This window comes from Artemia franciscana, chromosome 15, assembly GCF_032884065.1.
Source record: "Artemia franciscana chromosome 15, ASM3288406v1, whole genome shotgun sequence".
NCBI classification, from domain to species: Eukaryota; Metazoa; Arthropoda; class Branchiopoda; order Anostraca; family Artemiidae; genus Artemia; species Artemia franciscana.
In genome coordinates, this window is record NC_088877.1 from 7,052,683 (window position 1) to 7,068,624 (window position 15,942).

At 34.2% G+C, this 15,942-nt stretch overlaps 1 protein-coding gene across 1 annotated transcript; it reads left to right on the forward strand.

The window, feature by feature from the left end:
- Positions 1-1,046: 1,046 nt before the first annotated feature.
- On the forward strand, positions 1,047-15,656 carry LOC136035994 (transmembrane protein 70 homolog, mitochondrial-like). Its single transcript, XM_065717911.1, has 4 exons — positions 1,047-1,139; positions 9,077-9,312; positions 11,840-12,022; positions 15,419-15,656. The coding sequence occupies exons 2-4, from the start codon at positions 9,088-9,090 to the stop codon at positions 15,614-15,616; spliced, it is 606 nt and encodes a 201-aa protein (XP_065573983.1). The 5' UTR covers positions 1,047-1,139; positions 9,077-9,087; the 3' UTR covers positions 15,617-15,656.
- The last annotated feature ends 286 nt before the right edge of the window (positions 15,657-15,942 follow it).

Consider the following 15,942-nt stretch of genomic DNA (forward strand, 5'->3'; position numbering starts at 1 on the left):
AGAGACCTATATAGCGGAAATTTATAAAAATTCAGTCAGACACAGACACTACTAAATACTCAGAAAGTATTTATTAGAGTCTGAAATAGATAAATTAGGTTTTTACTGAAGTGTGAGAGAGATGAATCGGATTCTTTTTAGAGTTAGTCACATATGAAGTGATTATTATCAAGATTCAGTCAGATAAAGACACTCCTACCAATTAACAAGTGATATACTACCAATAGAAATTGGTGAATTAGCTTTTTTTTACCAGAGTCTGAGAGAGATTAATCGGATTTTTTTTAGAGTTAGAAACATATAAAGTGGGAATTCATCAATATTCAGTCAGACACACGCGCTAATACCATTTCATTGTCAGACGCACACTAATACCATTTCATTGTCTGAAATATATGAATTAGGTTCTCACAAATGGTATACTAGAGTCTGAAATAGACAAATTAGTTTTTTACCAAAGTCTTAGAGAGATGAATTGGATTCTTTTTAGAGCTGCAGACATATCAAGCGGGATTTACCCAGATTCAGTCAGACACAGACACTGCTACCAGATCAAAGGTATATACTAGAGTCTGAAGTAAGTAAACTAGGTTCTTAAAAATTCTGAGAGCGATGAATTGGATTCATTTAGAGGTAGAGACATATGAAATAGATAAATTAGGTTTTTACTGAAGTGTGAGAGAGATGAATCGGATTCTTTTTAGAGTTAGTCACATATGAAGTGATTATTATCAAGATTCAGTCAGATAAAGACACTCCTACCAATTCACAAGTGATATACTACAAATAGAAATTGGTGAATTAGCTTTTTTTTACCAGAGTCTGAGAGAGATTAATCGGATTTTTTTAGAGTTAGAAACATATAAAGTGGGAATTCATCAATATTCAGTCAGACACACGCGCTAATACCATTTCATTGTCAGACGCACACTAATACCATTTCATTGTCTGAAATATATGAATTAGGTTCTCACAAATGGTATACTAGAGTCTGAAATAGACAAATTAGTTTTTTACCAAAGTCTTAGAGAGATGAATTGGATTCTTTTTAGAGCTGCAGACATATCAAGCGGGATTTACCCAGATTCAGTCAGACACAGACACTGCTACCAGATCAAAGGTATATACTAGAGTCTGAAGTAAGTAAACTAGGTTCTTAAAAATTCTGAGAGCGATGAATTGGATTCATTTAGAGGTAGAGACATATGATGTCCGAATTTATCAAGATTCAGTCAGAGACAGACACTACTACGAGCTTACAATTGGTAAACTAGAGTTTGAAATAGGTGAATTAGTTTTTTGGTCTAAGTCTGAGAGAGATCAATCGGATTCTTTTTAGAGGTAGAGACATATGAAGTGGAAATATATCAAAATGCAGTCAGATACAGATACTACTTACAACTCACAAGTTCTATACTAGAGTCTGAAATAGGTGAATTAGGTTCTTACCAAAGTCTGAGAGATGAATCAAATTCTTTTTAGAGTTAGACACACACTTTTTAGAGTTTTAGAGTTTTTAGAGTGGAAATTTATCAAGATTCAGTAAGACACGGACACTACTACCAGCTGACATGTTGTATATTAGCATCTGATCCAGGTGGATTTTTTTTTATCAGAGTCTGAGAGAGTTGAATCGGATTCGTTTTAGAGTTAGAAACATATGAAGTAGGAATTTATCAAGATTCAGTCATATACACACTACTACCTGCTCACAAGTGGTATGCTAGAGTCTCTAAATGGTGAATTAGGTTTTTATCAAAATCTGAGAGGGATGAATTGAATTCATCTTAGAGTTGGAGACATATAAAGTTTGAACTTTTCAAGATTCACTCAGACATAAACACTACTACCAGCTCACATGTGGTAAATTAGAAACTGAATAGGTGAATTAGGTTTTTTTACCAAAGTCTGAGAGAGGTGAATTGGATTTTATTTCAGAGTGCGAAATATATGAAATTGGAATTTATCAAGATTCAGTCAGACACAAACACTACTACCAGATCACAAGTGGTATGCTAGAGTCTGAAATAGACGAATTAGTTTCTATACCAAAGTCTTAGAGAGATATATCGGAATCTTTTTAGAGCTGGAGACATATGAAGTGGGAATTTATCAAGATTCTGACAGACACAGCCACTACTGCCAGCTCACAAGTGGAATACTAGAGTCTGAATTAAGTGAATTAGGCCTTTTGCCAAAGTTCGAGAGAGACGACTCGAACCCATTTTAGAGTTAGAGACATATGGTCTGGAAATTTATCAAAATACTGAAACTATTACCAGCTCACAAGTGGTATACTAGAGTCTGAAATAGGTGAATCAGGTTTTTTTACCATAGTCTGAGAGAGGTGAATGACGTTGGAATTATCAAGAATCTGTCAGAAACAGACACTCCTACCAGTGCACAAGTGGTATACTAGAATCTGAAATAGGTGAATTAGGTTTTTTACCATAGTCTGAGAGAGGTGAATTGGATTCTATCTAGGATTTAGAGACATGGAATTTATCAACAATCATCAGACACAGACACTTCTACCAGCTCACAAGTGGTATACTAGCATCTGATGTAGGTGAATTAGCTTCTTTTTTTACCAGAGTCTGAGAGAGTTTATTCGGTTTCGTTTTTGAGTTAGAGACATATAAAGTGGAAATTTATGAAGATTCAGTCAGATACACACTACTAACTGCTTACAAGTGGTATGTAAGAGCCTTAAATAGGTGAATTAGGTTTTCGTCAAAATCTGAGAGGGATGAATTAAATTCTTCTTATGCCTGGAGACATATGAAGTGAGAATTTATCAAGATTCGCTCAGACATAGACACTACTACCAGCTCGCAAGTAGTAAATTAGAGTCTAAAATAGGTGAATTAGGTTTTTTTTACCAAAGTCTGAGAGAGATTAGTTGGATTTTATTTAAGAGTTCGAGGCATATAAAGTTGGAATTTATCAAGATTCAGTCTGACACAAACACTTCTACCATCTCACAAGTGGTACACCAGAGTCTGAAATTGGTGAATTAGGTTTTCACTAAAGTCCTAGAAAGAAGAGCCAGATTCTTTTTAGAGTTAAAGACATGTGAAATGGGAATTTTTCAACATTCAGTCAGACTCAGGCAATACTAGCAGCTCACAAGTTTTATGCTAGAGTCTGATATACATGAAATTGGTTTATATCAAAGTACGAAAGAGATAAATCGGAATCTTTTTAGAGTTCGAGACATATGAATTAGGAACTTATCAATATTCAGTCAGACGCTTCTACCAGCTCACAAGTAGTTGAAATAAATTTTACCGAAGTCTGAGAGCGATGAATCAGGTTAATTAGGTTTTTACCAAAGCCTGAAAGAGATGAATCCGATTCTTTTTAGATTTAGAAACGTATGAAATGGGAATTTGTCAAGATTCGGTCAGACACAGATACTACTACCAGGTCACAAGTGATATACTAGAGTCTGAAATAGGTGGATTAGGTTTTTACCAATGTTGTTTACCAAGAGAGATGAATTGGATTTATTTTAGAGTTTAGTACGTATGAAACTGGAATTTATCAAGATTTAGTCGGACACAAACGCTACTACCGGCTCAAAAGTGGCATACTAGAGTCTGAAATAGATGAATTAGGTTCTTAACAAAGTCTGAGAGAGATGAACCGGATTCTTTTTAGAGTTAGATATATATGAAATGGAATTCATCAAGATTCAGTCAGACACAGACACTACTACTTGCTCGCAAGTTATATACTAGAGTCAGAGATAGGTTTTTATCAAAGTCTTTGAGAGATAAATTGAATTATTTTTGGAGTTAGAGACATATGAAGTTGGAATCTATCAAAATTCAGTCAGACAGAGACCCTATAACCAGTTCATAATTTATATACTAGGGTTTGAAATAGGTGAGTTAGGCTTTTACGAAAGTCAGAGAGAGATGAATCGGAATCTTTTTAGTGTTCGAGACATATGAAGTGGGAATTTATCAAGATTCAGTTAGACACAGACGCTACTGTTATCTCACATGTGGTATACGAGAGTCTGAATAGGTAAATTACTTTTTTGTTAAGTCTGAGAGAGGTGAATTGGATTCTTTCTTCAGATAGACATTTCAATTGGGAATTTATCAAGATTCAATCTGACACACACACTACTACCAGTTCACAAGTTATATGCTAGAGTCTGAAATAAGTGAATTAGGTTTTTACCAAAGTCTGAGAGAGATGATTCGGATTCTTTTTAGAGTTTGAGACCTGTGAACTGGGAATTTATCAAGATTCAGTCCGTCACATGCTATGAACATACTATGATCATTCGTAAAACCTATCAAAGATTTTTTAAGTGATAGCTTAAGATGAAGACTTAATTCGTAATTATGTTTTATTTCAAACGTAAGACCTTATTCGAATTTGGCGCTAGAAAATCCCATTGAAGCAAATCATGAAACTATTGGATGAGAAACAAGAATTGAATTAACATCAGTAAACCATGACTATTCTGTTTGTTGTCTGGGCACTTGCATTGTTGTCTGTCTGCATGCCTCTGTGTCTGTCTTTGTGTGTCTGACTCTGTGTATGTGTGTGTGTTTTTGTCTCTCTCTCTCTCTCTCTCTCTCTCTCTCTCTCTCTCTCTCTCTCTCTCTCTCTCTCTCTCTCTCTCTCTCTCTCTCTCTCTCTCTCTCTGTGCCTTTTTTATTTCCGACTGTGTATCTGTCTGTCTCTGTGTGTGTCTTTCTTGATTGTGTGTCTGACCCTGTGTTTTTGTGTTCATCTCTGCCTTTGTGTCTGACCGTCAGTTTGCCTTTCTCTGCGTCTTTCTTTGTGTGTTTATGTGTCTGACTCTGTGTGTTTGTGAGTTTTTTGTCTCCGTCTCACCTTGCCTGTGTGTCTGACCGTCAGTTTGCTTGTCTCTATGTATGTCTTTGTGTTTTTTTTTGTCTGACCCTCGTTGTTTGTGTGTTTTGCATATATGCGTCTGTGTCTCTGACCGTCTGTTTGACTGGCTCTGTGTCTGTCCTTGTGTGTTTTTGTGACTGTCTCTATGTGTTTGGGTGTGTTTTTGTATCTCTCTCTCTCGTGCATGTGTGCCTGACCGGCTGTTTGTCTGTCTCTGTTTCTGTGTTCGTGTGTTTGACTCTGTATGTTTGTGTTTGCATTTTTGCGTGTTTCTCTCTCTCTCGCTCTCTCTCTCCCTCTCTCTCTCTCTCTCTCTCTCTCTTTCTCTCTCTCTCTCTCCCTCTCTCTCTCTCTCTCTTTATGTTTGGCCTTGTGTCTGACGTCAGTTTAGCTGTCTCTCTGTCAGTGTTTTTTGTCTCAATCTGTCTGTTTGTGTATGTTTCTCTCTCTCTCTCTCTCTCCCCTCTCTCTCTCTTTCTCTCTCTTTCTCTCACTCTTTGTTTCTCTCTCTCTCACTCTGTCACTCTCTCTCCCTCTCTCTTTCTCACTCTCTCACTCTCTCTCCCTCTCTCTTTCTCTCTCTCTCTCTTTCTCTCTATCTCTCTGTGTCTGTGTGTCTAACTTTGTGTTTGCTTATCTCTGTGTCTCTCTTTGTGTGTTTTTTTCTGACTCTGTGTGTTCTTTTCTTTCTCTCTCCCTATATTTCTTTCTGTACCTGTCTGTCAGACTGTCTGTTTTCCTTTCTGTGTGGCTGTCTTTGTGTTTTTGTGTGCCTGACTCTGTGTGTTTGTTTGTATTTGCGTGTCTCCGCTTTGGTATTGGTATTTTTGGGGAAAAAGTCAAGCAGCCTGGGTGGAAACAAAAACATGTTCCAGCAATTCTGGTTGAAACATAAGAATGAGAAAAAAAGCAATTCCTCTTTGGTGTTGGTATTTGGAAAAGATCCAAGCAATGCTGGTTGAAACAAATGATGAGAAAGGAAACAAAGCATTTCCGTTTTGGTATTGGTATTTTGAAAAAAAAGACCACAACTCTGGTATGAACGTAGATAAGAACGACCATTATCCAGGTTTTTTTTTGTTCTTTACCCTATGTTACAGGGCTGTGTGAAAAACTTGTAAGAATTTTACAAAATAATGGTTTAAAGGTAGCTTTAAGATGTAGTAATACTTTGGCTAGATTTTTAAATTCTGGACAGGATTTTATTTTGTCTGAGAACGCATCTTTGATTTCTAGGGACTCATGTTTAAAGCAAATTTTCAGGGAAAAATCGAAATTAAAAAAGTTTACTCAAGAATAATTCCATAAACAGAGATACAGGTGAATTTGGATTGAATTATTTCAATCCAAAAATCAAAAATTGATATTTTACTGAGGTCACATTAATAAATCTCATTTCACCTAAGAGCTTTGACCTCATTACACTGGATATTTCAGATAAATCTAATGAACCGGAACCGAAAAGGTCAAAGAGATTGGCTTCCGCTGTTGCATTGAAAAAAATGAGAGCAAAAAACTATATGTAATTAGTTTATTGGGTATAAATTTTGTAGTTTCAACTGATGTCTTTTAGTTTTACTACTGATGATGGGACACAGTATATGTGTCCGAAATATTCAGTTTAAGTTTTATATTTGTTGCACTGTCTATTAAAAGGTTTCATCCCTATTTTGAACTGTTATATTTTCCTCTGGTTTGAACATAAGAATCAGAGAAGAAACAAAGTAATTCTGCTTTGATATTGCTATTTTTATGAAAAAAAGAAAGTCGAACAGCTTTGGGTCGAACATAAAACGAGAAAAGAAACAAAGAAATTCTGATTGGGTATTGGTATTTTTGGGAAAAAAGTAAAAAAAAACAACTCTGGTTGTAACAAAAGAATTATAAAAAAAACAAAGCAATGCCGCTTTGGTATTTCTATCTTGGAAAAAAATCGTACAACCGAGGTAGAAACAAAAGAATGAGAAAGAAACAAGCCCATTCCGGTTGGGGATTACTATTAGTAGAACTTTTCCTCTGAATTCTGATTTTTTCAATAAATTTCTAGAAAATACTAAGAGAACACGTTTTTATGATTCAAATATATGTCACATAATCAGGGATGCTTAGCCCTGGTTAAAAAGGCCTGTATCCATGAAAATTTCAAAATTTTGCAACGGGCCAGTCATAGATTGCCACGGTGGCATGAACTGCCATGGGATATCACGAGGCGGTTGGCTTGTGAAAACACAAACAAGTTCGAAAAAATAAAACAATGGAGTTCAAACATCATTTTTATCAAGAAAATGTCTGAAAATGCCTTAGAAATGACAATATGTGCCACATGCATGCCATGGGGCAGCTGCGTATTGCTACGGTGCCGTGAACTGCCTTAGAGTATCATGATCTAACAACGAAATGGTAAGTTCCTACTGTTCAAATAAAAACGTCTGTTGGGATATTCTTGCGTCTTAAAACGTTTAAGTGATGAGTGTAATAGGGTGTTACAAGTCATCAGAAGAAACGCTATTGGGAATATTCATTTAAGTTTAAACGGTAAATTTTAGTTTATTCGCTTTATAAGGCTATTTTTGTCAGAAGAAACGTTATTGGGAAATTTCCTTTAAGTTCAAATGATCAATTTTAGTTTGTACGGTTTATATGTTTAGTTTTATAGAAGAATAGCTGAAAATGCTTTAGGAATAGTTATATGTACCACAGGGCAGCCACATATTGCCACGGTGGGACGTGAAGTGTGTTGATGTTTGAAAATCGAAGAAAATATCCAAATCAACGCTTCAAATTGTGGTTTTGCTCAAAACAAGATGAAAATAATCGAATGCATGCTTCAAAACGAGTTGCGTTTGTTTAAAATGTGGATATATATGACAAAAATTAATTCTTGCTGGAAATACAATGCAAGTGGCATAGAGTGCCACGTGCCAAGAACAGTCATGGTTCATGGATGATAATTCAAATTTTGTCATCTCATCTAATGGTTTCATCATTTGCTTCAATGGGGTATTCCCTCAAAAAAATCGGATTAGGTGTTACCTCTGTCATAAAATAAAAGTTACGAATTAAATACTCATCTACACTATCGCTTAAAAAAATCGTTGATATGTTTTACGAGTAATTTTAGTATGATTCCATGCTTCCCTTGAATTTCCATGGACTTGTGGGATATAAATCAAATAAAAATAGTATTACCCTCATTTAAATTTACATAGTATAACCCTGATCATTACTTCTAATTGATTTTTTCTTCCATGGGAATTATTTCTGGGGATAAGGAACACGCGATCCGTAGCTTACGGAGAAAAGGGGATAACGTCATTAAGATCAAGAAGCCTATTTCATAGAATCTGTTTCCTGGAACATAATAACATCAATTGCATGTTGTTTCAGGTGACGAAGGCGTCACTCTTTAGGCGAAATTTCATGTCTTATGTTCGATTCCTACACCGGAGAAAAACCTTTGATGACAGATTATAAAGGTCCCTCGAATCAAAACGTCTTGTTTAAGCGGCTTGGCGAATGCCTTGATGATGCATCTCGAGGAAAAAACGCATCGAAAAAAAAAACTAAAAAAAATTATTGAAACAGAAAAGAAAGCTTCTCGAAGAAAAAAAGACCTTGAAGAAAAAGAAATCTCGAAGAAAAAAACGCCTTGAAGGAAAAATATCTCAAATAGAATACGTCATCCTCAGTTACATCCGGGGAATTCCTCACTTGACTAGCGAGCCTTGAAGAAACAAGTCTTGAAGAAATCTTGAAGAAAACCTTTGCATGAATAATTCTATTACGTAACAACCGAAAAAATCTTGAAGAAAAAACACTTTCTATAATATCACGTAATACCCAGTTGTACATAATCAATAATAGCGGCGTCTTGAAGAAAAATCAGTAACATCTCCTGGTTGCTAGGGACCTATAACTGGTTTTTAGGGTGCTTCAACAAATATTTTTTTGATCAATATAGCATTGATGTGACATTATTCTGCCACAGTTTATAGTAGACAGCCAAAATTTTATGTTTAATGAATTAAATACTCCAACAGCCATAAGGACTTAAAGTTTAAATCAAGATTATATATAAGCAGATAATGTATATGCTTCTTTAAACAAGAGTTGAAATTTTAATTTTTCAGATTTAACATCAAGGCTTCGTGGAGCATATCTGGGAGAACAGCATTAATTACGCCTCTTTTTTCAGAATAAAGGGAAATGAAGAAACTTATACTGTTTTTTGCGAGCCCTGTAGGTCGACATGGTTCAAGGTCAGTTGTCAGATTTTTTTCATCCAGCTTGCCTTCGAGGAACCAAGAAGGTGGAACCAATGAAAGGGAAGTGATGTATACGGGCGGACTTACGAAACAAGTTAAAAATCTAAAAGCATTTTCCTTTGCAACTAGTATTGCTGGAATTACCATCCAACCTATAATATTTCAAGTAAGTTGATTTTTTTTATCACTAGACCAAGTACGTACGTAGAAAATTCTTTCAGTGGACGCCTAATAATAATTAAGAAAAACTATTGGAAATTAAAATAAACAGCCAAAAATTTTGGAAAATTTAGGGTTTCAGGGAGAAGATCCAAATCATGATGTCTTTCCTTAGCGTACGTACCTGTCAAAGAATATTCCGCCACGCCATGGAGCAGATCTGATTCTATGTTTCAATAAATCAGAAAACAACAAGTTTTTTTTCAGATGAAAGTAAGGAGCAACACTAAAACTCAAAACGAACAGAAACTATTTAAAATGTGAAGAAGTTGCCCCCTCCTCAATACCTTACTATTCTCGCTAAGGTTTTGAGCACTTTTAGAAAACTTCCTATTCTAATTAGACAGCCACTGTGTTTCAGGAGTCGTTCCTTAAAAAAATGGGACAAACAGTCAAACTTTTTCGTAAATAGTAAGGTATTGGAGAAGGGGGGGCAACCCCTTCATACATGGAATAAGTTCTCTTCGTTTTGAGTCGTAATGTTCCTCCTTACTTTCAGTAAAAAAAAATTGTTTTTTCTTTTTTTTTATTTAATCTCTGATCGCATTTCAAATAACGCTGGTGGATCTGGCTCATCCTCCTTGAAAATTCCCTTCCCTTGCGGGAAACTCCTCCGTGGAAAGTTCCTTCCTTGTAAAATACAACCCTCCCCCTTAAAATTCCCATCTGACAATTCCATCCTCGCTGTAAGTTCCCTCTACCTCGTAAAATTTCTTACGGACGATTCAGCCTGAAAAATTACCCTTAGCTTACGTTCACCTGACTGAGAAACCTACTAAGTTTCCTAGGAAGGATGACAAACCCCCTATAGAACTGACTGAACCTGACTATTGTTGCCAATGTTTGGATAAATTGTACTGGTTTTCTAACCAAATTGAACCCGCATTTTTTTTTGCACAATTATAAAGTTCTATTTCAGTATCATGAGCCTTTTGACAGGCAACATATTTAAGTCGTTTAAAGAGTAAAAGGGTTAAAGGTGCATTGTAGGGTGTCGAGGTTCAGTCTGTAACTTTTGATTATCATATCTTACTTCTGAACCACCATTGCAGCTTTCGTTTCCGCATACATTTCGTTGTACTTACGTGTTGTTCTATTTTCTTATGTTGTTTTCTTTTCTGATGTTTATTTCTGTTTTCTCTCTTTTAACTCCAATATCCTCACATTGTTTTTATGTAGCAGATTATAAATAAATTATTATTATTATAGGTACTTACTAGTTGGATCCTTTGAAGGTCGGGTGACACGTTTTCCTTATAGGGGGGGGGGGACTTTGAATGAATCTGAGGCACATATGTTGGTTAGAATAGCTAGAACTCTAGTGCTAGAGGTTCCAGATAAAAGCACGCTTTAGGTTGAATTTTTCTTTGTTGCAGTTTTATTAAAGCCTAAAACCATAAATATGTGTCTCCTCTCTTATATAATTCACTTCAAAAGGGTAGTTTTTTTCTGTTTTGAGCACGGAGGACGGCTTTGCGGAGTTCCTTGTCCGAATGTCTCCTTTGTCTTTCCGCTTTTTACAAATGGCTGAAAACCACCTCGTTTCTTGTTTTCTTGATTATTTTTATATTTTTTTTTTACCTAAATCAAGGACGTATTTAGGGTTTTGTTCGGGAGGGGGGAGGGACTGCAAAAAAACTTAAAAAAATACATCAAAAAGTTGTTTATTTTTCTTTTTCATATATATATATATATATATATATATATATATATATATATATATATATATATATATATATATATATATATATATATATATATATATATATATACTAATTACTTTTACTAATTGAAAAAACGTTTAGGAGGGGCCTCGACCTGTGACTAAAAGGGTATAGTTAAAATTTGAAAAATTCCTCCTGTTGAACAATTTGCGCCTCACTAAGGCTGAATATGTTACCGGTTGTTATGTAATCTATACTGGAATAAGGCAATTCTTTTTTCAATTTATTTAATTATTAAATTATTTGTAATTATTTTGTTCTTTGAGCTTCGTTTGTAGAATGTGTTTTGTGTTGCTTATGCCTGCTGGCCTTTTGCTCTAAATCTTATCTTATGGCTGTGTCTATGTAATTTATGGCTATGTATTATGGATCGATGAATTTTATAGGTGTAGAACCATCATAAAAAAGCTATTTATTTTGGGATGTATAGGCCTATTGTTGTCAAAATACATTTTTTAATATTATAGATACTATCAGTTCCATTCAACCCTTACTTATATTTCGTTACTATGAACTGTTTGAAAATTACATTTGAGATCGAATTAGATTTTTTTTTTGTACTGATCTCAACAAAGCCCTAAAGAGTGTAGTTCGAATTTTGATACCTCGCTCTAGGAATAATTTGTCTTCTACGCTCGGAGTCTGTTATCGAAATTCTTTGTTGTCATACTATGACCTAGGATATATTTTATAATATATAGCTATTTGATAAAGTAAATATTACTTCACTAGCTATATGATTCTTTCCAGAAATTCCATGAAATTGGTTTTGGAGCTTCTTTGAGTATGGCGGGAATAGTTGGATTCTTCACGTTCGTAACTCCGTATTTGATACACACAGTCACTAAGAGATATGTCACAGAAATGATCTACGACCCAACAACAGACACGTATACTGCAAAAACTATCTCATTCTTCTTGAGAAAAAAAGAGGCAAGTTACCACCTCTTTAGAGGTTATTTTCTATTTAGTCGTGCGTAATTTGTAAAATAGTTGGGTGTTGAAAACAGCCCGATCGGTTTTTGAATCGACACACATACATGTTGACTGAAGAAAAACGTCCCGTAAATTACAGACATATTCTAATATATTCTAATTATATTCTAATAATATTATATTCTACATATTCTTATACATTATATTTAATTATATATTTATATTTATTTAATTATATATTAATTATATATTTAATTATAGCCTTAGTGAGGCGCACATATTCTATATTTCTTATATTATACGTATTCTAATTTTATTCTAATAATCATATTCTAATTTTGTCTTCAAGTAAATTCAAATATAAATATTGCATAAGTCGAAACATTTTTGATATTTATAATGCAATTTGCAGAAACTAGCTAGGGTTTGTTTTTAGAAAACCAATTAAGATGGATTGTAAACCCTCACTGGCTATATACGACGAAACAAAAATGAAGAAATAGAAGAACAAAAAAACCATAAGAATAATTTGCAGCCAGTGAATGAGAAAAACGAAAGAACGCTGATATTTCGGCGCTGAAAAAAAAAGGTTCAAGCCGTTTTAGGTGCAAAAAACAAATTATGCAAAAGAAAAACTAACCTTTAGAATAACCCAAGAAACAAAACCGACTTCATGAAAACTTGCAACAATTAATTAACAACTCATGGAGAAACAGGGACTTTCAATACAATCGCCCATATCCTTAGTAAAAATTAGGTTTCGTGTCGAAGGAGAATAAAAGTGGCCCTTATATTTTACGTCCAACTCGGTTCAAATATTTACTGTTTTTTGTTGCGGTAATGTTGTAATCGAAAATGGGACTTAAAAAAATGTACGTTAACGTGATAATTAATAAATGGGCTGAGATTGGACTTTTATTTGCATCTGATTTTAAATGGAAAAATTTTAAAACAGCAAAATACTGTTTCTAAATTCTTCAAAGGGAAGTGCATATAGAGAATGAAGCTTTTAGGAATGAGGGTCTAAATTGTTGCCTCTTGTAAGGTCTCCAAGGGAAACTGGCCTTTGATAAGCTTAGACAAACTATGTGTTATAAAGGCGAAACTTTACCACATGAATCTACAAAACAAACGAGGTCTTATTTAATTTATATTATTATTATATTATATTAATTTATTAATTTATATTTTTATTAATTTATTTAATTTGTATTATTTTATTAATTTATAATTATTAATTTATATTTTTATAAAATTATTAATTTATATTTTATAAATTATATTATTAATTATATTTTTATATTTTATATTTTCTTATTAATTTATATTTTTAATTTAATATTATTCAATTTATTTAAAAACCTACAGTCAAAGAACTGCAAACGGCAAATTGAGGACAAGATTCCTTTTTTGCCAGGGCTAAGACGGGTAGATTTCACGTCGAAGGGGAATAAAAACGGCCCTTATGTTTTGCATCACACTGGGCACTTATTTACGGTTTTCAGTTGCGTAATGTTGCAATCGGAAATGGAACTCGGAAATTGTATGTCAATGTTATAATTAATATAGGGGCCCAGACCGAACTTGTAAAAAGTTTCAAAACAGCAAAATGCCGTTTTTAAGGTCTCTAAAAAGGACTAAAACTTCAGGAATGGACGATGAGTCTAAACGAAGGCCTCTTGGAAGATCTTTCGAAATATCTATCTGAACCCCTTCCTACACCGGGGGGAATTGGCCTTTTATGAACTGGGACAAATTATGTGTTACAAAATTCGAAAGAAAACGCTTAAAATCCAATTTAAATCATTGAAAACTTATTTTCAAAAACAATAGCCGAAGAACGGTAAATGACAAATTCAGGGCAAAATTCGCTTGTGCCAAAGCTAAGGCAGATGGTAATTTACATAGTATCCTGTGGTAAAAATAAGTTTTTTGACTATCCCCCTCCCCCTCCAAATCGCTCTTCATGCCATGTTGCAGTGTTCCTCAGCCTTTACCTATATTATCCTTTGTAAATTGCGTTACCCAAATGTATGAAAAAAACATGTCCTCTGTATAACTGAAATATTAACAACTCGTTACCATAGTCTTTCCATTGTTGTTTTTTCCTCCCATGTTTCTCGTTTATGTCATTTTTATTATAGTTTTACCTTTAATATGATTGTCCTATTTACCTTTTTCAATTTTTACCCTTGAAACTTGTCTTTTATTTATATTTTCAAGGAATTTTTGTTTTTGTCTCTTCACATTACCTTTGAAACCTGTTTTCAAAACGTTTCTTTTTGTGTTCGTTTTTATTCACTAATGGGAATTTGTGACGTCGTATTTTTACCCTTCTTTTGTTAAGATTCACAATATAACCCTTACTAGATTTGAGGTGGCGAGAGTAACCCTTTGTTACCTAGCTCGCTGTGGCAACCTATTTCAAGAAACTTGCTGTTAAGAATAGCCTAAATATCAGAATATTTAGTGAGCTTTATCCGGTGATCAGCTGCCCCTTGAAATAAGCTCTTAGGAGGAAAAAATGACCAGAAAGCCCTTTTTAACTGTTTTTAGGAGGGTTTCAACTGACTTTATGGTAGACTGAAATTAATATCGTAATTTAGTCAGACATATGAGTATTCGCTGATACCGCAAACCTTGGTATTAAAAAGAAAAAAATGTAGTGGAAAGTAATTTTTTCACTTTAAATTTTTATTTTATTTTTCTTCTATAGTTTTAAGCTTTTCAATCATCGCCTTTTATCTATGTAGGCTTTGTTTTATCTTGACTGTTTTAATTATTGTTTTACCTATATATTTTGTTTTCTACGTTTTTCGCAGTCTGTTTCCTTGATCTTTTCTTCCTTTTTTGTGCTTCTCTTTGTACTTTTTTTTCTCTCTCTCTAAAGAAATTGATGCAAGCAAGTGTTAGCCTTCATACACAGTCCATTAATTAAGTATACTTCAGCTGCTAATATCTTTATGAGAAAAAAAACGACCCCAGTTAAGGAGAGCACGTAAAAGAATTTTTTGTATAAAAAGGGAGTTTTGAGATGGTTTGGCTCTATTGTGGTTTTCAAAATAGAAATTGGGGGTAAAACATGGAAAGCACCGGATGATTTGCCCCCAACCACGCAGTGCACTCCCGACCGAAGGCAGTGAATCAGGAGATTGGTACCTGCGCAACACAGACCATTAGTTAGTATTCGAAAAAGTAATTAGTTAAGTTAGTGGATCCACACACTTATGGGTCAAGGCTTAAGCCTTAGAGGCCTGTTGCCTTCACTCCACCCGCAAAAAATAATTATTGACTAGGCGGATAATAATAAATGCACCCCCCTCCCCTTCTCATACCAGCTATCAGACTCTTTCTTTGGTGCATCTGAAACAATTTTCACTGTTTTTATTTCAGATGACTTTCACTGCAAGAGACATAGAAGTACCAGACGTTCCTGGTATGTTTACTACAATCAAAGTTCACAAAAAACCCCTTCTCCTTACACCAGACGGATTTTATTCTAAGAAACAATATCTAAGAATAATGAAGCTAGATGTCCCCCTTGACTTTGAAATTGAAGAAGGAAAAGGTGAAAAGAAAGAGTCAACGTAGTATATATTTTGTAACTAAATAAATTTGTTTACTATTTAAATTTTCTTCTAAGAAGTTTCACAAGTTGAATACATGATGCATCATATCGTTGCGCCCTTAGACGAAAGGATTTATCTTGCATCCACTTTTTTTCAAAATTAATTAGAAAGTAAAAAAATTACACTTATAACTATAAACAAATACTGGCTACTACTCGATTTATTTTTAAAGCTAGTTTTTTTTATCTCTTTTTTTTTTCTTTGATAGCTCCGAAAAACTTTAAGGCAAAGCATAACAAAGGATGCTCCTCCCAAACCTAGGTAAAAAGACCAGAATAGCTATGATTG

Bases quoted from the DNA above. Each gene is read 5' to 3' on its own strand.
- LOC136035994 (XM_065717911.1), top strand. From the start codon at position 9,088: ATGAAGAAACTTATACTGTTTTTTGCGAGCCCTGTAGGTCGACATGGT. The intron at 9,313-11,839 runs GTAAGTTGATTT...GATTCTTTCCAG, and splicing joins TCCAACCTATAATATTTCAA to AAATTCCATGAAATTGGTTT. The intron at 12,023-15,418 runs GCAAGTTACCAC...TTTTTATTTCAG, and splicing joins TCTTCTTGAGAAAAAAAGAG to ATGACTTTCACTGCAAGAGA.